Raw genomic sequence first — 22,589 nt, 5'->3', positions numbered from 1 at the left:
GGCAGTTACCTGTAAATGAAACTTTTTGAGCTAGGCTAATAAAAAATAAAACATTTTGAGCAAAGGAAGATCAACTAACTGTATATCGCTGTATTAATAACAAGATCCAATCATCCCTAGATAATGATGGATAATAGCAGTCATTTGTTCAAACAATAGAGGACAGGCAGATCTAGACGACCATCTTTTCATCCTATCAACCCCGGGCGACCAGATGATGAAACCAGGCACAAATGCACTTCTACAACAGCGATATTGAATATGGGATGATATCTCATGGAATTACATGAATTCTATTACAGTAACAGTGTCCCAAATATTTTACTAAAGAAAGGTGCACTCAACTCATGTTTTATGCAGAGGAAAACCAACAACAACTGAAGGAAGAAGGCTGACAAACAGTATGTTATAAAAACTAAGGCAAATTATGTGCTCTTGCATCTCTGTGTTTAATGCTCAAGATCCATCCACTCACATAGAGACTTAAAAAGGTTCAATGCAGCCATTTTTATCTCAATATCAAATCATATCTGGGAAACAAGTAAGTACCTTACTGTGATTGTTTTGGTCAAAAAGCAACAAATAGCTTCTTAGCAAAGACCAATTTCTCAGGCAAGAATTTAGCTAGGACTATATGGGAGGGGTCCGAGTGGGGAGGGAAAAATGGTAAACTAGCTGTGATGTCTTCATCCCATCAAACAGCTATTACACTAAAAGGGCATTATACAGTATTATCATTTAGTATTAGTCCAACCTAGTGTGGAGAAATATATGAAACACAGGATAATCATGTTTTTGACTGCACTGGGCCTTTAACAAGCACTGGCTAAGCAATTCATGAGAGGTACTGGGATTTTGAAAATTATACTTTCTTCCAGACCGGTATGGCTATAAATGACAAATAACAGCAAGTTCTCTACACAACTCAGTCAGATGCATAAAAAATATGATACAAGAGCGGAACAGTATATTCTGCACCCGAAAAAAAGAACATCTATGAAGAAAACAGATATGGATGATGATCATCCATGTATAGCACGGCATCAAAAACAGTAAATCTCAAAGGCAGCAAAAACATCCAGCATATGTACACGTTTTATTCAATACAAATGTAAAATGTTTTGTTTTGTTGTAAATGGAAGGAATAGGACAGTTAGGAAATAATGGGGGGGGGGGGGGGGTAATCCAGCAGCATGTAATCAGGCCCTGGCAGCAGGAAGGCAGACGGACCGACCTCCAGGCTTGGCCAGGCAGCGGGAGCCCCACCCGATAGATAGGACCGTCATGTCAAAGTAAAAGAGAGTAGGTAGGTAGTCGTGTCAGACCAGACAATGCACCTCAGGGGCTGACGGGAAAGTTCTGAATCTGTATCTCTACACCTTCCTCTGTATCCTCTCCTCCCACCTCCGGTTCTCCAGGTGAGCCTTTGGCTGAGCTCTGGCCCGCCTCCTTCTTCTGTTGGGATTGGATCTTTCGAATGAGCTCCTTGATCTCCTCGCGTTTAGTCTTCATCCGTTGCTGCAGGAACCATTCCGCCAGGTTCACGGGGAGATGAAAGCTGGCAAGTGGACTCTGAATAGAGGGCAGAAAAATGTAATTATTATGGATTCGCTCCTAAGCAATGTCCTATCTATTTTTGGAGTGTTGTAAGGTAGAAAATGAGCTTCAAAATCAAGAGTCGATAAAAGCCTGGTTTGGTGCGATTGCTTTAAAACGGTAGCTGGTATCCGTATTTGGGATTCACTTCTGGCTAGCAGAGTCAGCTATCAGTAGTTGTTACAGTAAATCAATTCGGTAAACATTGGTCATCTAAAAATACAACCAATAGAAAATGAAAACGGACCACATCTCATTATATGGCCCCAGGTGTCTGTTATTTTATACACTGCACTTGTTGTATTTCTCGCTGTGTGCATTCTAAAAACCACACCCTATTCCCTATATAGTGCACTACTTTTGAACAGAGCCGCTTTGCCTTCAGCCTATGCTCTCACCTCAAAGAAGCTCTCCACATACTGCAGGATGTAGACTCCACAGTCGCTGAAGTTATCTTGCTGAGGCACACGCGGGTTGGAGCCCTTCATCTGATCCTTCCCAAAACTCCTCTGACTTCCTTTCCTCACCTCCCACTCCACCTCCAGGTACCTGCAGTTACACACGCAAATCACACAAACAAAAACACTAAATATAAATGGCTTGGGAAGGTTTGCTTTGGTGCGCCAATGCGTGTAATACTTAGATGATGTACAAATTAGGCAAACTAAATATATACAGAACAGTATGAAAGAATTGACTTACTCTCGTAATGTTTTAACGACTGAAGATCTGGCAGGGCCACGTAATGAGTCCATGATGAGAATGCAGGGCCTGAGAAAACAAACAAAAATCACTCAGCAAATGCTTAAACATTGTGATTCTGAGGTAAATATGAATGGACAATCACCTCAAATCACACTAGCCACAACGGTGTCAGGAGAGCAATATCGCCATCTACTGGCACAAGTAGAACATCCTCTCCTACTCACTGTTTACAGATGGTGGGTTTGGAGGTACACTCTGAGCTCTCAGGGGTAACCGGGTCCTCAGCAAGTGCACCATCCTCACTGCACTCATCCTAGACAAAAGGAAAAACAACGTGACACATAACATCCATTTAACTTCCTTGGAAATGTCACCAAACAGAGAAGCAAATTCCACCGTTACCTGGCAGGAGCTTTGATCATCTGAAAAGGTATGGGTGTCATCACCATTGCCACCTCCTGATCCATAACATACACTGATTCTGTGCAGACCATCTGCAAAACATAATTAAAAAAGGCCAATGAATCACAGATTCATTTCCCATCAGTTTCCAAGAAATCGCAGTTGATTTGCCATATGCGCAGGATATATTGTACACAGTGCAATGAAATGCTACTTGCAAGTAGTGACGTCTGCCTGTGGCTTACCTGTGTACTGTGGCTGGGCGCTGACCTGTCCATTCACCCTGGCTCCAGAGGTCTTAGGAGGCTCTTGGCCCCCATTGGGACAGGTGGACACACCCTTTGGCTGCTCGCTGTGAGAGTGTCCCCCTGAGGAGGCCTCGGTGGCACTGAGGGACAGCTTCTCTGAGGGGGCCACGGGTTCCTCTCTGTCTGGGGACAGAGGCTCAAAGTGGTCTGGCTCTGGAGACAGGGGCCGGCAGTGGTCAGGGGGGCTGCCCTGGGGGGCAGCCTGTGTTGGCCCTGGTGCTGACTCCGCGGCCTGGTATAGGGGGTTGGCCACATACTGAGGGCCCTGAAGACCTGGGAAGCAGATCACTGCCAAGTACCAGTGGGCTCTGAAACACATACAGCAATGGGTTTGGTTAAGAGACAATTCGGTCTACCATCTTTGTCTATTATTTTGCATCAGTCTGTTCACCTTCATCATTGCACTTGAGACAAGAAAACAGTCAATTCATTTTCATGTTGAAATTCACATCTCAAATGGCAGGTAGCCTAGAGGTTAGAGTGTTGGGACAGTAACCGAAAGGTTGCTTGTTCGAATCCCGGCAAGGTGGAAAAATCTGCCGTTCTGCCCGTGAGCAAGGCAGTTAACCCCCACAACAACTGCTCCCTGGGCACTGATGACATAGGCGTTGATTAAGGCAGCCCCCCTCACCGCTCTGATCCATTTGGGTTGAATGCATTCAGTTGTGCAACTGACTAGATATCCCCTTTCCCTTCCTTATATAGTCAGGCTCCGCTCAAATATAGTGCACTACATAGGGAATAGGATGTAATTTGGCCGCAGGCATGGGTATTGAGCAGCACTCACGACTCGTTAATGGGAACAAAGATGAAGTCCTTCTGGAACAGGTCTACATGTCGGGTCCACGTCTTCACCCGATTGTGCTTCCTCTTCTGGATCCTGGCAAACAAGAGACATGGTTTACTGAACTCTGTCTGAAATGTGTTCCCCTTGCCTGGTCCCGCATCAGTTTGTGCCGTCTTGACAACTAAAACAATGTTTGCCGTGATAATGACCAAATGAGTTGGCAAAACAGCACATATAGATCTGGGGGCTGTTGGGCCGCTCTGGGCAGAGGAGAGGAGACTCACGTTAGGTTGGTGGTGTCTGGGATGTTTCTCCTCTCTCTTTGGTTGAGCCTCTTGTAAAAGAAGGAGCTGAACACGTGACTCCTTTGTGAGTCTTCTTTTTTCAACTTCTCCAAAACCAAATATCTAAAGGGAAGATGCACACATAGAAAAACAGTTAATCCACTCCCCTTGTAAGGTTGGCAAAATTCCCAGTATACCACAAACGCAGGCACTTTGTGTTCCTATAGAAATCAAACCTAGAATGTGACTTCAAAAAACAACAATGGGAAATATACAACGGAACGCGAAAGCCACTAACTTTAAATAAAAGTCTATGATGACGTCGTTTAGGAACTCTCCATCGTTAAGGCAGTGGAGGTCTTCGTTAGTCACCGACATGCCCCCCTTGGCTGGAGGAGGTGGGTACACCATCAACCTACAACACAACCATCCAATTACCATTAGGAACAAACACTTTAGAATGATACTTAGGAGGACAAGGCACACCGAAGTGAAATGGTTTGCAACAGAAAATTAGTGTTAGCCCCTTCCCATTTCAGCCCATTTTCTTGAACATGACCCAGGTGTAGGAGATAGATAACCCTCGTACTTTACGATTGGTCCAGTGAAGGTGGGTTGGAGCTCAGCCATGTCATCGTCTTCCTCATCGAAGAACGTGCTGGTCTGCTGCCGTGTGGCCATGCGTGTCCGCACTGTTGGTGGCGGTGTGTTGTTGGCTTTACCGCAATTGCTGTTGTTATTATTCTTTACCTACAAGAAAGTGATGCAACCAAAATATCATGGTCAAGGGATTGTTTAAAAAGAGACTGTTTGTTGAAAACCTGAAGCCAAGGAAAGGCAACACCGGCAACACATATTTTGTTAGCTAGTCTCAAAAGGCTCCAAGATGCTAATCTTCCATTTAGATAAAGCCCACCTTCTCTTTTGTTGCTTTGTTGTAGTTGACCAATCTGATGTTAGCTTCATCAAACGGCAGTTTAGTGGGGAACTCGTTGAGTTTGTTGACTCGGCCGATCTCCTGTAGAATCTCCTCTAGAATCATCTGCTCGTGCAACGACAGCCCGTTCTCAAAGATCAGCACGATGTACTTCTCGTCAGAGTCTGGGGAGAGTAGGGAGAACAATAAGACTTATTGACATTTTGTAGACCGTGAGGTCACAGACTTGATTTAGCAAAAAAAAATATATCATAGAAAATTATTCTCCAAAACAGGGGGACAACGTTGACAAGTTTGGTAAACAAAAAACACATTCATCCATCTATTTTACAGACTAGTGATGTTACAACTGGCAAGGATGCTTCACTTATGGATTGGCAGTCCTCACCGTTGCTGGCACAGTCGTACCACAGGCCTCCCTTGTCGCGGGTCATCTTGAGCTGGGTGCGAAGCCGCAGACATTCCTCTTGGGTGGTCTGGAAGAAGAGCACGGGTAGCTTCCTCACGCTGCACCACTCACAGCTGATAAGCCCAGACGCTTGCAGACGCACCTTCTCCAGAGAATCCACTTCAGGGCCTGGGATACAAAGCACTAGAACATCACATGCCGTTAGGTTTGCAGAATTTCAGTAACGTTTCCACAATTCCCAGGCTGTCCAGAAATCCTGGTTGGAAGATTCCCTGAAACAGGAGGGAATAAGCAGGAAATTTGGAATCCTTCAACTACGATTTCTAAAAAACATGGGAATTTTGGGAAATGCATTGGAATTATGCCACCCTTCACTTCATATTGTACAAGAGTGTGAGTATAACGCATCTACAACATTTTGTCATTGAAGAGCAAAGGGAAAAAAATGCGTAAGACATTTTATGTTCTTATGTCTCTCACCTTCAGTTTCAAGTTGAATGTAATCGCCCGTAAACTGAAAGACAAAGAGATAGTTGAATGGTACATTCTGTCAGTAAGACAATTAGTAGAAATCATTTCAGCTTTGACCATATTGCTATAGGCTATTGTTTTTGGCAAGATTTTTGATAAGCACGACTGAGTGTCTGTACAGAGAGACAACAGAGTACAGGAGCGGAGTACTTACAATGACAGGTTTGGTCACCATCCTGCGAAGAGTTCCTACTCTCACGCTCCTACAGTCCAGGATGATGCTGTCCAGCTTGTAGGGGGAGGTCTTCTGTTTTTTCCTGGGTGTAGAGTCGTCAGGTATTTGGTTTCCAAACTGAAAAACACACGGTCAGCCTTGAAATCTGCCGCTTCATATCATTCATTCCTCTTAGCGACCAATCATGTACAGTACTCGTCTTGCCAACAATATCAGATTCTTCCTCAACTGGTCATTTAGATTCAGCTGCCTAATTAGTTTGAAAGCTAAATGTCACGAGCGGTATGTTTCTAAAAGGAAAACAATCCTGAACACACAAAAAGTAAATTAGGAGGTTTTTGGCCATTGGGAGTGGGACTATATTAGTGAACAAAGAAACACTCAGTAATATAATTTGCTGCCAAGCAAAACAACTCACAATGTTACCTTGAGAGAGCAGATCAGGAACATTGAGTTCTCAAGGACATTCTGACAGACGGGGTCAATAAATCCAAACTGAAATGTTCCAAAACAGCTCACTATCAGACTGGCTCACTATAGCTGGGCCCGTGTACTAAATGTGGCCAGCCTTTGAGAGGAGAACTGCGGAAACATCCTTGAGGGATCAACAACATTTCATTACGTATCCACACAAGTCCTATATCCTATACACAGAGGCTGGTGCAGCATATAACGCAGCCGCTTGCAGCACATATACACTACCACAACATGGGTACAAATCCCAGCCCCCGACACGACTCATTTCATGCTATCCCAGTCTGAATAAAAAAAATTAAATCCTTTAAAATGTATACAGAGTACACCAAACAACAGGAACACCTTCCTAATATTGACTTGTCTCCCCCCCAGCCCTCAGAACAGCCTGAATTCGTCGGGGCATGGGCTCTACAAGGTGTCGAAAGCGTTCCACACGGATCCTGGCACATGTTGACTCCATTGACTCCAACAGTTGTGTCAAGTTGGCGGCTGGATATCCTTTGGGTGGTGGACCATTCTTGATACACACAGGAAATTGTTGAGCGTAAAAAACCCAGCAGCGTTGCAGTTCTTGACACAAACCGGTGCGCCTGGCACCTACTACCATACCCCGTTCAAAGGCACTTCAATCGTTAGTCTTGCACATTCACCCTCTGAATGGCACACATACATAATCCATGTCTCAAGGCTTAGAAATCCTTCTTCAACCTTTCTACTCCCCTTCAAATACACAGATTGAAGTGGATTTAACAAGTGACATCAATAAGTGATCACAACTGTCACCTGGATTCACCTAGTCAGCCTGTGTCACGGAAAGAGCAGGTGTCCTTAATGTTTTGTACGCTCAGTGTATTTCAAAGAAGCGGACACACACCTGATCTTTCATTCGGTTCCTTTTGGGTAGCGAGATTCTGCTGTCGACATCGGAGAAGAAATCAGAGGTGATCTCCTCCTGCTCCTCTCCTGCGCTACTCTTCACTGCCGCCTCGACCCTGCCTCCGGAGGGCGCTGGCGAGGAGTGGGCCGAGTCAGCGGGCAGCGGGGAGACGCTGTCCAGCCTGTTGACGCTACCAGTGCTGCCGTCGTCAGCTTCATCCTCCTCATCGTCGTCACTGGACAGCACGACTGGAACACACACACACACACACATTTCATGACTGAGAATGAGTCACTCGCTCCACCATAGTTGAATGTATTCTTTCAAGAAGAGCAGGAAATTTCGATTTTGGAAAAGTGGCCTTCGTTTGCAAACAAATGTGACCTTGTGTGAGAGAGGTAAGATGTACAGACAGGTGCTACTGGTTGTGAGGTGTGTGGTTTACTAGCAAGAACATTCTGTACTGCCAGGTTAAATGAAAACTTCCTGCACTACCTTACACAATGTAAAGCCCTGAGTTAAACTCTGACAATAACCACTGTAGAGAGATGCAAGAAGTGAGTACTTAGCAGGTCGGGATGGATCAGTAGACTTACTGGGGTCGTTGATCTTGTGTAGCTTGGCGGCCGCCGTCCTCCTGCCTTTGTTGGCGGCGACTTTCCCGGCGCAGCAGCTCCCCACTAGCCCAGCCCCCACGGGTCTCCCGTTGTGTGGCAGTAACAGGCCGGCCCGGGTGGTAATGCGTACCGGGATGGGCGGGTTCATCACAGTGTCTATGCGCAGCGGCGGCGCCCTCAAGGTCGAGGCCGAACCGTAGAAGCTGTTCTTCCTCAGCTGTAGATTGTTGGCTCCTGGGGAGGGGTGCTGGTGGGTATGGGGTCGGATGGGGGGTCTGGGCGTGGGGGACGTAGGCTGGGCTGCAGGGGGGTGGTGGAGGTGGGGGGCCTCCAACGCCAAGGGGTTCCCACAATGTTCACACATGGTGCTGTTGTCACTGGATTTGCTACACTTCCCGCACACAACGTTTGGATGTAGGGCCTGCAGAAAAGACAAGAGACAATTTAATTTCAGCAGAAGATACATTCAAATACTTAGATTTTCTTCTCAACACTATCTGTCAGGGGTATCGTCTTAAAACCCGTCTGCCCTTTTGGGTTGAAATGGTCAACTGAGTGCAACTGATAAACATGCTTCTTTCTAGTCAGGTATTTATTCCTCTCTGGCTCAACACTAAAGGTATGACTCAGACAGGAAGGAGCAGGCTGGATGGTTTGATAGTTGACTAGCAAGGCCTGAGAGAAAGGCCCAGAGGGGAGTAGCTGCCACTCCAGCCCAGCAGGGTCAGAGTCCTCTCATATGGAAAGGCTGCATGGTAAACACTAAACAGTCAAATCTAGATGAACACAGAGACATGCACTTACTAAGCAGGCACAGGTCCTTTTCGACCTTCAGGGCCTGGCCTATACATAAAGCATCTCAGAGTAGGAGTGCTGACTTAGGATCAGCCTCCCCGGTCCATATTAACATATCCATTATAATGTAAAAGTAAAAACTGATCCTAGATCAGCACTCCTACTCTTGAGATGACAAAGTGTATAAGCTATGACTCCTACCTCCTCGGTCTGAACCTGCGAGGGAAAGCTACAACAGCCCTCCGCCGAGGCTCTCCGACTGTGCTGCTGGACACGCCGTTTGATGCTCGAGTTGTCGTTGGCTAAAAAGGAAACAAAAGATAACATGGAGAGGAAAAATATGACTTATCTGTCATATACAGTGTGCAGTAACAACTGGCTGAGAACCAGCCTCATCTTCAACACAAACAAAAATTGCCAGAGTGGAAAAAATGACCCTTGGGGAAAAGTTTCATACGGATGCAGTCTTCCAATGTTCCAAGGTCACCTTGCTGCACCACATGTGATCATCATCACTCCCATAATATTTCGCTGTGCAGGAGTTGGCTGGCCGGGCACAGTGTGCTTTATTAGCCTGACTGCCTGCGTGTGCTGCTTTCCTCCCCATGCTCATTTGTGACCGACAGGCTCGCTCTCTCTCCTTCCTCTCAGAGGAGCTTTGCAGGCAGATTAATCTGCGAGGCCTGCTGCAATCCCACTCTGGCAGACACAGGCAGGAGGCTCAGCCCAGATCTGCTGCCCCGCAGACCCTACAGCCTTCACTGCCAGAGAGTGAGGCTGCAAAGCCACATCCAGACACCCTCTACCACCTAGATACTTTACATTTGTGTCACAAACATTATCTAGAGGAAATCATGATTTTGGCTGCATGAATTGTCCACTAGACCTGTTGCCAGAGAATTTAACATTCTTTCCTCTACCATAAGCCACCTTATTGTTTTATATAATTTGGCAGTACGTCCAACCGGCATCACAACGTATAACCACCCTACCACAGGACCTCAACATCAGTCTTCACCTGTGGGATCCTCTGAGACCAGCCACCCAGACAGCTGATGAATCTGTGGGTTTGCACAACCCAAAGAATTTCTGAACAAACTGCCAGAAACCATTTCATGGAAGCTCATCTGCGTGCTCGTCATCCTCACCAGTGTCTTGACCGGACCGCAGTTTGGCATCATAGCCGAGTTCAGTGGGCAATTGCTCACCTTTGATTGCCACTGGCATGCTGCAGAAGTGTGCTCTTCACGGATTAGTCCTGGTTTCAACTGTACCGGATGGCAGACTGAGTGTATGGCATCATGTGGGCGAGCGGTTTTCTAATGTCAATGTTGTGAACAGAGTGCCCCACGGTGGCGGTTGGGTTATGATATGGGCAGGCATAAGCTAAGGACAACAAACACAACTGCAATGGCTACTTGAATGCACAGAGATACCGTGCCGAGATCCTGAGGCCCATTGTCGTGCCATTCCTCCGCTGCCATTCCCGCAAGTTTAAACAGGATAATGCACGGCCCCATGTAGCAAGGATCTGTACACAATTTCTAGTAGACATGTCACCCATTGAGCATGTTTGAAATGCTCTGGATTGATGTTTACGACAGCGTGTTCCAGTTCCAGCCAATATCAATGCTGATACAGGAAAGGGCCTTCCCCAAACTGTTGCAACAAAGTTGGAAGCACAGAATTGTCTAGAATGTCATTGTATATTGTAGCGTTAAGATCTCTTCACTGGAACTAAGGGAGCTAGCACGACCCATGAAAAACAGCCCCAGACCATTATGCCTCATCCACCAAACTTTACAGTTGGCACTATGCAGTCGGGCAGGTAGTGAATCTCCTGGCATCTGCCAAACCCAGATTCATCCGTCGGACTGCCAGATGGTGAAGAGTGATTCATCACTCCAGAGAATGCATTTCCACTGCTCCAGAGTCCAATGATGGCGAGCTTTACATGACTCCAGCCAACACTTGGCATTGCGCATGGTGATCTTAGGCTTGTGTGCAGCTGCTTGGCCAGGGAAACTCATTTCACGAAGCTCCCGACTAAAAGTTACTGTGCGGACGTTGCTTGAAGAGGCAGTTTGAAACTCAATAGTGAGAGTTGCAACCGATGAAATACATTTTTTACGCGCTGCGCCCATTACAGTCGACCGGGGCAGCTCTAGCAGGGCAGAAATTTGACTAAATTACTTGTTGGAAAGGTGGCATCCTATGACGGTACCACGTTGAAAGTCCCTGAGTTCTTCATTGAGGCCATTCTACTGCCAATGTTTGTCTATGGAGATTGCATGGTTGTGTACAATTTTTATCTTATCAGCAACAGGTGGGGCTGAAATAGCAAAACTTCACTCACTTGAAGGGGTGTTTGCATACTTTTGTATATACAGTGCATTCGGAAAATAATGCAACCCCTTGACTTTTTCCAACAAAAAAAATCGTTACACCCTTATTCTAAAAATGGATTCAATAAATAAATAAATCCGTATCTACACACAATACCCCATAATGACAAAGCAAAGACTGGTTTTTAGAAAGTTTTGCAAATTTATTAAAAGTAAAAACCAGAAATGCTTAATTTACATAAGTATTCAGAGCCTTTCCTATGAGACTCGAAATTGAGCTCAAGTGCATCTTGTTCCGTAATGTGATGAGTAGATTGGATAGTCAAAATTTAGGGTAATAATATAACTCGATCACTGTTCGCAAAAAAAGACAGTTCAATGGATGGCTGAGCGCGTATAGCGTAGAGGCCTGGGCTATAGGCCATATCGTGTACGTTTCTTCTTTCTTTGCACGTGAAACACATTTCTTGCGATTCTACTGAACTTTATATGACTGGAGACATTAGCAGAATCTTGTTAAATAAAACAAATGACAGGGTAGGCTACTCTAACACTAACAAACAATCAAAACATTTCTTGTCCATATAATAGGCCTATGAGAAGGGGATACACAACTAGAATATGACGTCCATCTAAACTGGAGGAGGTAATTATTGTCCAAAAACAAACTTTTAAGTGGCACTGACCCAACAATGATAGAGTGAAAATGTGCAGTGTGCACCAGGGATATGGCTATTGCTCTCCGCTGGTTCCAATATGATAGGCTATAGGCCTGTGGTTCTCTCAACTAAAAGACAGATTAGTATTTTCATTGTCATCTCTTTACAGCAATAGTTTGGAAAGAAAATGGCTATGTTTTCTTGTGATTGAATGTAGAAATATTGTGATGTGCCTGGCTGGGCGTCTGTACTTTTCACTGACAGTCACAACTCAACAACCATCTATTTGGTATTTGCAGTGTACGCTGCCAAAATTGCGCGGGTTGCAATGCGATTCTTAAAAATCCAAAAGGTGTCTTTTTTTTTTTACGGCTAGGAGAAGCTAATGATCCTCTGTGACCAAATCATGCTTTAGTAACCTATTTTGACATATGGTCTTTATTTATGTATCGACAGGAGTAGGCTAATTAGGCTATATAATTTTGCCAATTTAATTCAGTTTACTAAGGGAAGACTTAGCTTCCCCTAGCCTTGAAGACGTGCCGCATATGAGCCTATGCCAATCTACTATCCCCCGTTGTAGAAAAGTCTACCTATTCTATTGGTCAGCTTGTCGAGAAACAAATAGCCCAAACAGGCTATGGGACGATAGATCCCAAATTCATATAACCAGTAAGCTTGGGCAACATTAACAAACAAAAAAAGTTGAAGCAATGAATCTGCAACATATCAGAACATTTAGCTTAAAATGTTGATAAACTATAATTTCTTAACTCTTTTTAGCGCAGCAATACGCTCAAGGCAGTAGGCTATATGGATGTCTGTATAAAAGAATTGCCTCCACGGATATGGTCAGAATTTGCCTAGGCTACTTTGAAGCTAGATTAAACATGTCTCCATAATATGTAGTAAAACGTTCAGGTTTCAAACAATTAAGTAGCGACACTGAACAAAAATATAGTCCATTTCTATGATTTTACTGAGTTACAGTTCATATAAGGAAATCGGTCAATTTAAATGAATTGATTAGGCCCTAATCTATGGATGACTTGGTATACAGATACGCATCTGTTGGTCACAGATATAGTGTATTCAGACCCCTTGACATTTTCCACATTTTGTTACGATGCGGCCTTATTCTAAAATTGATAAAATGTTTTTTTTCCCCTCAATCTAAACAGAAAACCCTATGTCAAGGCAAAAACAGGTTTGAACATTTTTGCTAATGTAAAAAAAATGTAGTGAAATATTACATTTACATAAGTATTCAGACCCTTTACTCAGTACTTTGTTGAAGCATCTTTGGCAGCGAGTCTTCTTGGGTATGACACTACAAGCTTGGCACACCTGTATTTGGGGAGTTTCTCCCATTCTTCTCTGTAGTTCCTCTCAAGTGCTGTCAGGTTTGATGGGGAACGTTGCTGCACAGCTATTTTCAGGTCTCTACAGAGATGTTCAATCAGGTTCAAGTCCGGGCTCTGGCTGGGCCACTCAAGGACATTCAGAGACTGTTTTGGCTGTGTGCTTAAGGTCGTTGTCCTGTTGGAAGGTGAACGTTCGCCCCAGTCTGAGGTCCTAAGTGCTCTGGAGCAGGTTTACGTCAAGGATCTCTCTGTACTTTGCTCAGTTCTTCTTTCCCTCGATCCTGACTGGTCTCCCTGTACCTGCCACTGAAAAACATACCCACAGCATGATGCTGCCACCACCACCATGCTTCACTGTAGGGATGGTGCTAGGTTTCTTCCAGGTGTGGTGATTGGCATTCAGGCCAAAGAGTTCAATCTTGGTTTCAACAGACCAGAGAATTTTGTTTCTCATGGTCTGAGAGCCCTTTCGGTGCCTTTTGGCAAACTCTTGGTGGGCTGTTGTGCTTTTTACTGAGAAGTGGCTTCCGTCTGTCCACTCTACCATAAAGGCCTGATTGGTGGAGTGCTGCAGAGATGGTTGTTCTTCTGGGAGGTTCTCCCATCTCCACAGATGAACTCTGGAGCTCTGTCAGAGTGACCATCGGGTTCTTGGTCACTTCCCTGACCAAGGCCCTTCTCCCCCGATTTCTCAATTTGGCAGAGCAGCCAGCTCTAGGAAGAGTCTTGGTGGTTCCAAACTTTTCCATTTACGAATGATGGAGGCCACTGTGTTCTTGGGGACCTTCAATGTTGCAGAATTTTTTGTTGTACCCTTTACCAGATCTGTGTCTCGACACAATCCTGTCTCGGAGCTCTACGGACACTTTCTTCAACCTCATGGTTTGGTTTTTGCTCTGACATGCACTTATAATTGTGGGACCTTATATAGACAAGGTGTGTGCCTTCTCTAAATCATGTCCAATCAATTGAATACACCACAGGTGACTCCAGTCAAGTTGTAGAAACATCTGAATGATGATCAATGGGAATAGTAGGCTATCTTACATAAGTCTGCAAATGTGATGATGCATGGAATGCTTTATTATAAAAGGTGCATTTTTTACAGTGAAACGTTCTTCTCCAAACTTGAAACTGGCGTTCCGCCAAAACATAAGCTAGCAATTTTGCTACTCGTTACTAATTTTGTCATCTGAGGAAAATATAAATGTGGACAGTTCTTCGAACATCCTCAAGGACACGTCATTTCATCCTCAACTTGCATATTCCGGGAAGATTATCTACCATAATCTAAAATGTGACTTCTGTCATTCTGAGAACGGTGATTGGACACCCTAATCAGGTTACGGTGCACATGGGTCCGGTACATTACTCAAATGTCCTGTAAATTGCTGCCGGTCAAATGTCCGGCGCCACATTTTCATAACGGAAACCCTGAAATACATTGAATGTAAGGGCACAGTGAAAGTACCTGGGCTCTCTGGACAGGTGAGAATGATGCTCTCTACTTCTACTGGCTGGATCTGCTGCTGGGTGGTGCTGTACTCTTTTCTGCGGGAAAAAGGGCACAGTTTGGTCAGAAGCACAGCCATATATCTAGATATGTCTAAATCTATGACTCTGGTCAGAAGCACAGCCATTTAAAACAAATACTTTGTTTGTCAACAGCCATAAATGAGGTAAACAACTCAAATCCGCAGTGGATCATTGGAGATAAGCAAAATATGCAATATGAAGTGTAGGAGCACTAATGAAGCTATTTCACAATGGAGTAAGGCTATGATGAAACACATGACATGGGATATTCCATGCAAACAGACTTCAGTCAGTGCCCTACAGATCCAGACCAAAGGTGGGTGGATGCAGGTTGAGCAGGGTATTAGGTTAGCTAAAAATTACAAACGCACATAGGCACAAGCACCACTGCTTTGACTACAGCATGACATGAAATGCAAAGTCAGAACAGGACAAAGAGATCAGACCATTCAGCTCACTACAAGTGGTTGCAGCACAAAGCATGGATGAGAAAATCCACTGGGTTCAATGTCTTACCTTTCCTTTAAGTCAAGGTTGCTTAAGAAAGGAAAATGGAGAGAGTAAGTCTCGTCTACCAATACAATCAAGTCTAACACAATAATGGTGATGATCCGTGAATAAATGGGCTGCACCTCCAACTTGATGGCAATTAGCCAAACGGAATTGATCAAACCCTTACATAAAAAGGGAGAGTAACATGTTCTCTCGTCGATCGACTGGAGATGCAGCCCTACCTGACAACTTGGGAGAAATCAAGCGTTCCCGACATACAAAACCACAGAGTCGCTTTCAATGCTTTGTTATGCAGTATGACTAGAGTGTGACTTCCGTGAGGGCTCATACCTTTGGACAGGTTTCCTCATTGCAGCAGGAACATGGTGGGTGTGCTGAAAGTGTCTCCCCTGTAGAACGACCCCTTGAGGCGTTGTTGGGCTACCGATTAAATAGTCTGTTCTGTTCGGCATTGGTGACGTCGTTGCTACCGGGTATGGGATTTCACTAGAGAGGAAAGCAGAGAAACAACATCCGCCGGGTTTCACTGAATACAGGTCGAATTGGTTCATTATGATATTTGCCATTGTCATCAAAACGTTCCAACTTGGACAGGAGAGATACTAGCAACAATGATGTGCCATACCTTAGCCTCTTGCCAGTTCCTAGTTTGTTTAGAGCCCTTATGTGATTATTTGTATTTGGCCTGTTTTCGTATGTTTTCAGGGGATCCGCAGAAGAGAAGTGCCTAAGAGCGGGGGACTGGTGGAGAGAGAGACAACAAAGAAGAGAATTAACAAAGAGGATCTGATTACATAAAGTATGTTGCAGTGCATTTCTGCTGAGAGCATACAGTATATGCCTGAGTGATGCTGCATTAAACGCTGATACGACCCGGTAAAGTTATGGCAAAAACAGCACTGAGCTGATGTTTTGTATTCACTGTTCAGTTGAGACAAGAGAAACAGGTTTTGACTATTTAGTAATAATACCCCCAAAATAATATCACATTCACAATAAATTTCATCGGATTAAATGTTCTGTGGATTTTAACAGTGCAGTTGGCATCAAAATGTCACAACATTAACTTTTCACCAGCAGCAGCGCAAAACATTTTACTGGTACAAAGCTGGAGTCCTCTGGATGGCTTTGCCATACAAGATTTGACAGAGTGGGAGAGAAAGAAAAAGAAAGGAGAGAAAGAAAGAATTAGACAGAAAAGAATAAGGACATATAAAAAGGGAGAGAGGTGAGAGAACGGCAGAGGGCACCAACAGGACAGAGCAGAAAGCCTGTAGCATGCTGCGAGCAACAATGCCATAAATGCGAGTAATGCGGAGGGGTGCAAGATAAGGCTTTCCTTAGTGAGGGAGGTGGCCTACAGTACCTTCTGCCCCTCTGGGGATGAGTGCTGCTGTCCATCCATCTCCTTCGTCGTCACCACCGATGTGCAGCTTAGGAAAAAAGAAGAGAAAAAGGGGTGGAAGAGCGTGGTTAGATAATGCCTTGGTTTTATGTCCACTTAGCTCAAACCATTGGATAAACATATTGGGTACTTCCTTAAGTTACTGGATTACATCAATTATTGAATTACAATGTCATATGATGTCATATGTAACCGCATGACTCTGTGATACATGTAGTTTTACAGTAACATCACTGTCAGTTTGTATCCCTGGTGTAAAACACTTCTACAGTCTACACACTTCTATTACAAAACAGACTCTGCATGCAGACAGTGTGTGTGCATGTGGCCATATCTGTATATTAAGCTGGTGGCAGGGAGGCTCTCAGGTGGGAATACTAATAAACAGAACAGAAAGAATCTTTGGGTCTGTCAGTCTGGTGGATACGGCGGGTGGCAGGGTGAAATTGATGCAATGCAGCGATGCTGAGTGCTGAAATGAGGTCCGGAGGAGAAATGCTTACTCATGTCTCCTCTCCTCTTCACTGCCTTCAGAAAGAGAAAAGCTCCAGTTCTGCTTGTACCCTCCATCTCGCCTGGCCTCTGATCTATCCAGAGCTTGAATATAATAAACCACAACTTGCATGAGTTCAGTTATACGACGGGAAAGTGAGGGCATCAGTTGAAACGATCATGTGCACTTCTAGGAGTTGCAGTAATCATTTCAACACTGCTTGTATTAGCACCACATGCATAATTCAAATCATCAAAGAGAACTTCGATTCATGAGTAATCCTAAAACTAGATAATGAATCTGATGTTAAGATGAAGCCAAATAGTCAACAAAGAAATAACTGAAAACCTGTTTTATGTTCTTTGATGAATAAAGCTTAAATCGTGTCTGCGATAAAACTATAAGCAGAGACACAGCGGCAACTGACAACAGAGCAGGTGTTTGCCAAGGAGCTACTCCCCCCTCTCTGTGGACGACAAGACTCATTTCCTATGGTGACTCTCATCATAAATGTGTAACAGGCTTAGAGGCGTAGCACCATGCTGCTCGAAAATGAGACACGGTGGAGTCGTAATATCTCACGACAATCACAATAGCTGGTTTAGAGACGACAAAAACCGATTTTGGATGGCGGTATTTTACAAAAAGTTATTTGCATGATGCTTTGAGTAGGTGTGTTTTGTGCAATCACATAACTGTAGGCCTCTCCATATCAATATCTGAGGATAGACATTTCACCACTGTAGGAAACCATTTCAAGGAAGCACTTAAAATGTTTTCCAATAAATACTATGTGGCACAGCAGCAGGGTACGCAGTGAAGCTGTGGATGTGGCAGTTAGCCAAAGGGTCTATATTTTGCTGTCAAAAACTGTCACTGTAAGTGTTTAGGCTAACAGTTAGAAATGTATCTATACCGGATCTTAGTACACCAACTGTAGCCTAGATAATTAGGTCATGGCTTGACCACTGAGCTCGTTCCATTTTCACCCGACTAGCTATGATTTCTTAACACTGTAGGCTATCCTTACAGTGTTATGAAATCAAGGCTTCCACCCTACATGTGTTAGCCCACCTTCTTCATAACACCATCAGTAGTCTAAATGAATGAGGCTGGTCAGTCATAGATAGGCACAGCAGTTGAAGGATTGCTTTGAGTCTGGCTCAGTGGTTCAAACCCATGGCTCAATGACACAGTCACTGCAGTTTTGTTCCCTTCTCAACACTGTGGGCACTGTTGCCAGACAGACTGCAGCAAGACAGCCCATGCTAGGTACAGCAAGATATTTCCCACTTAGCTGACCCACTGTAGGCACTTACAGTTATTTATAATTGAAGATGTTCATGTTTTTTTTTTTTGAGTTTTCTAGAATTATATTTAGACTCCCTTTAGAATCTGTCTATAAAGCTAGTAATATAGTATATAAATAACTAATAAACAAAGTTATTCCAGGGGTTGCCTTTATCAATATGCCTTTGGGTTGCATACTGTCCTCATTAACTACTTCCTTGCCCCACAGTCTGTGGCACAGGCAATGACTAACTTAGGCCTATTACTTACTTAATTGGTCATGACTACGAGTGTTAACAGCAAAATATATTTAAAGTGTTGGTCTTGTTAAGAGTTATGTGCAGATGATATACCGTAGCTATACCTATAGCCTCAACTCCCCCACCCCCAACACACTGAATTTGGAGACACCACATTCCACACTGGCATGGTGCTTACAGAAGTGTTCCCTTCCTTGTTTTTGAGCTAGTTAGCACTTTGATATAAGCATGCATATTATAACGCATATGGTTTGTCCTTATTGGGTTGCTGGCTATTTACATGAACACCATCAGACTAGCTACTTTGTTATGCGCTGTCTGAAATGGAAACTGACAAACATTCTCTGAGCTTTAAGACCTTGAAAAGCAGAAATAATGTATTGTTTATAACTAACGTCAACTTTATTGCTAACCAACAAATAACGTTAGGTTGATCCACTGTTAAATATTATCAAATGAAAAACAAAAGGACATGTAAAAGTATAGCTGACATGAAGGCCTGTCAACAATTATGTCTAGGTAGCTAACGTTAGCCAGCTAGGCCTTGCTGTCTGACTGTTCAATCTTGACCATTATCTACAGTACATACGTCCACAAGTAAGTTACAACTTCACCCCACGGCACAGCAAGCTATAATTTATGTAAACAAATTACTCCTGTAAAATACTGCGCAAACTTATGTCAGTAAAACCGTGTCCCATTTCCTACATTTGAGGGTAGTTCGTTTAGCTAGTAGGTAGTCAGCTAGCTTCTAGGTAGCTAGTCAGACATACACGGGCTAGCTAGCTTAGTAGCTAGCATAAATACAGACGGCGTTCAGTAAAGCAACGTGACTCGGATAATTCCATTTTAATCGTGCCCATTATGTCGTTTTTGTTTCTGAAATGTCCATTCACGGTGAACAATGTAGCTTCAGATGTAAGTTATGTGAATAAATGTAGCCAGCTAGTTCCGCAGGGAATAGCTCACTTTAGCTCGCTAGCTAATTGCTAGCGCTCTCGAACAGGATTGACACCAAATTTGAGGCACGCGCGCTGGATCCGACGTCTCATTTAGAGACACGGGAATGCGATCGCTAACAAACATTGCCGCCTTGCCTTTACAATTACCTATGTTTTTTTAAAGTATCACTTTACCTTCAAAAAAGCTTATGTTGTGTGCCATGTTTATTCCATGTTCTCTTTCTCTTTCAGATGGTGTTTGCTGCTCACCAGCGACCCAGTCTCGCAGAGGGCTCGCGAGTTGGCTTTTGTGGTTCTACGCACAACGCAGAATGTGTCGATTACCTTTTTTTCAGCCAACAAACAGTTAAGTTGCCAAATGTACCGTAATGGTCTCAGAATAATTGTGCTAGCTCTACCACACATTGTGCCCATTCGATTGTTACAAAGTACCTAGCTAGTTGTAAATGGGGCAAGAATAATTTGCTAGAAAAGCCCAACGTTATTGATTTGCCTATTACTCAGCGGTGCTAGGTAAAAACATTTATCAAAATAGTACATGTGGGTCTACTTCGGCTGTTGCCTCATTGTAGTATTATTCGGCCTGTGAATGTAAGGGTTGGTTAAACAACTGCAAGTAAGTTGAACCACGGTTACAATCATCTACCGTGATAAGCTGCGTGAAACTAAGTGCTTATGTGCGAAGTGACAAAATATGATGCATTGACGAAGACAAGAAAAAAGCTATCTTCCCATCCCTACTATTCAGCAGTGTTCGCATAACTGATTTCATTCAGAAATAACACCTCCCTAAATTCCCATTCCCAAACCACAGAGAACTGCTAGGTGGCGACAACTCTCCAGTAGAAGCTGAGTACAACACCCTCTCATCATGTCACATAGCCGACTCACTTCTCAGTGCTGTATTGTTGCTCTGAATGAAATCATTATACCCCAGAATAAAAGAGCTGCTGTACAAATATATGTAATAACTTTCCATTTTTTTTTTTTTTTTTAAGTATGCATTTATCTTAAATAATCAGATACAAATTTGTAAAGTGGCATGCCCTGAAATGCCTCCTGGTTGTTGTAATTGGATGCAGCCATTTCTCCAATGCATAGGCCTACTATATCATATGCTCCCACTGTAAAAACCCAAAGTCAAGTAGCCTATTCATTGTCTCCACCGAAACTCCATTATGGTAAAGCCCGTGGCATGAAAACATAATTAAATATTCATAGCCTAACAGCCTGTACCATTGACGTGTGATATTAACTGAAAGGGTCCTATGTTCCCCATAATACAAAACAGATGAGGGCTTTCATACGTAAGGCTAAATAGACTAATGTAAAACGGGGGGGTTCTCCTTATTTAATGCACAAATCTCAGCTAATGTGTTATTACTGAAGCTCCACTACTACTAACGGATGATTAATGATTTCCCGAAACAAATTTTGTGTGTTGCAAAATCTAACTCCACTGCTCTAGCCAGCTCCGCACAAGCTAGACATTACACATATCGGAAACATTATGTTACATTATGTTGCAGCTCAATAGGATATTATTTTGTTTGGCACGTTATGGTGCGCTAATGACATTAGCATGAAATCGCTCACCAGAAAAACTGCAAAACAGATGTTGCATAATTTATATTTTGCAATAAAGAGGACAGAGATCTAGCCTTAATGGAAGTCACAAAACATCTGTTTCCAGACACCTAGTACGAACCGTGTAAATGTGTAAATAATTTGATACATTTTCCTTTGCCAAATGTGACACGCTACAGATGCTGAACCCATCTCTTGTGAAGATAGATATATGTAATCTACAGAGGGCAAAATATCATTATGAACCTCTGGATACCCATGGGGGAAAAACCTAATATCTAAAACAAGTGTTGAACCTCATCCATATACGTAGGATTCAGTACAATGTTGCTTTGATTTTACTTGCCAATAAAAAATGACATGGACCTTGATTTTACAAGCACATTTTTAAAAAATCTTTATTTAACTAGGCAAGTCAGTTAAGAACAAATTCTTATTTTCAATGACAGCCTAGGAACAGTGAATTAACTGCCTGTTCAGGGGCAGAACGATAGATTTGTACCTTGTCAGCTCAGGGATTTGAACTTACAACCTTGCGGTTACTAGTCCAACGCTCTAACCACTAGGCTACCCCGCCGTCCCAATTGAGACATGGATTGTGTATGTGTGCCAATCAGAGGGTTACAAGCACATTTAAACCTCCCCAAAATAGGTCTGGGTTGCTATGTGACAGAGAGCTGCCTTGCTGCCTATTTGCTCATCCTGCCTTACCGTGGATGAGTCTGTTGAGGGCCGTATCAATTTCTACACTTAGCATTTCTCACAATGGAACACACCAATGTATATATTAGCTAGATTGAATGACAGAGCTTGATTCAATGCACCTTGCAGTTTGATTTGGCTTGATTACAAAGAGGTCGTGGAGATGTCTAAATGTATTGTCAATGGTAACGACATGAATCGCTCACTGTATTTCTTTGATTGATCAGAGGAACTGTACAGTTGCAAATGATAATATCTTGAGCAAAGGTATTGGGTCCAACCAAAAAGCGAAGGGCTTTTACGTTGGATAAGGTAGACCAACATTTTGAAAATGACTTCAAAAGGTACTGACTTGATCGGTATTTTAGTAACCCCAGATTAAATGCCCAACAGAGAGGTCCTGACCATGATAACCATCTCGGAGCATTAGGGAGCAGAGAGAAGGAGAGGCCCTGACTCAATTGTCAGTAATGTGCAGTGCTTTGGTTTCCGGCTCCCTGTGCATTAGGAGAGAATGGAAGACTGTAACCATAGCCACAGTTATGAGCACACCATCACCCTTCGTGTTCCGGA

The 22,589-nt window shown here is 43.7% G+C and overlaps 1 protein-coding gene across 8 annotated transcripts; it reads right to left on the bottom strand.

The window, feature by feature from the left end:
- Positions 1-430: 430 nt before the first annotated feature.
- LOC110522091 (SUMO specific peptidase 6) lies at positions 431-20,292 on the bottom strand. 8 transcript variants are annotated; one of them, XM_021600191.3, is made up of 24 exons: positions 19,902-20,178; positions 17,226-17,319; positions 16,684-16,750; positions 15,943-16,058; positions 15,648-15,803; positions 15,321-15,341; positions 14,740-14,819; positions 9,102-9,202; positions 8,085-8,526; positions 7,486-7,736; positions 6,114-6,251; positions 5,909-5,942; positions 5,408-5,611; positions 4,999-5,183; positions 4,672-4,832; positions 4,381-4,497; positions 4,083-4,205; positions 3,799-3,891; positions 2,949-3,319; positions 2,704-2,795; positions 2,526-2,614; positions 2,299-2,367; positions 1,995-2,145; positions 431-1,572 (listed from the first exon to the last, which is right to left on the bottom strand). In XM_021600191.3, the coding sequence occupies exons 1-24, from the start codon at positions 19,927-19,929 to the stop codon at positions 1,339-1,341; spliced, it is 3,417 nt and encodes a 1,138-aa protein (XP_021455866.3). In that variant the 5' UTR covers positions 19,930-20,178; the 3' UTR covers positions 431-1,338. The 8 variants fall into 8 exon arrangements, with proteins under 8 accessions (XP_021455866.3, XP_021455867.3, XP_021455868.3 ...); XM_021600192.3 differs by having other exon boundaries at positions 5,408-5,596; XM_021600193.3 differs by lacking the exon at positions 15,321-15,341.
- Between the last annotated feature and the right edge of the window lie 2,297 nt (positions 20,293-22,589).

This window comes from Oncorhynchus mykiss, chromosome 4, assembly GCF_057628025.1.
Source record: "Oncorhynchus mykiss isolate SJ-2025 chromosome 4, ASM5762802v1, whole genome shotgun sequence".
NCBI lineage: Eukaryota > Metazoa > Chordata > Actinopteri > Salmoniformes > Salmonidae > Oncorhynchus > Oncorhynchus mykiss.
This window is presented reverse-complemented; position numbering and strand designations above follow the sequence as displayed.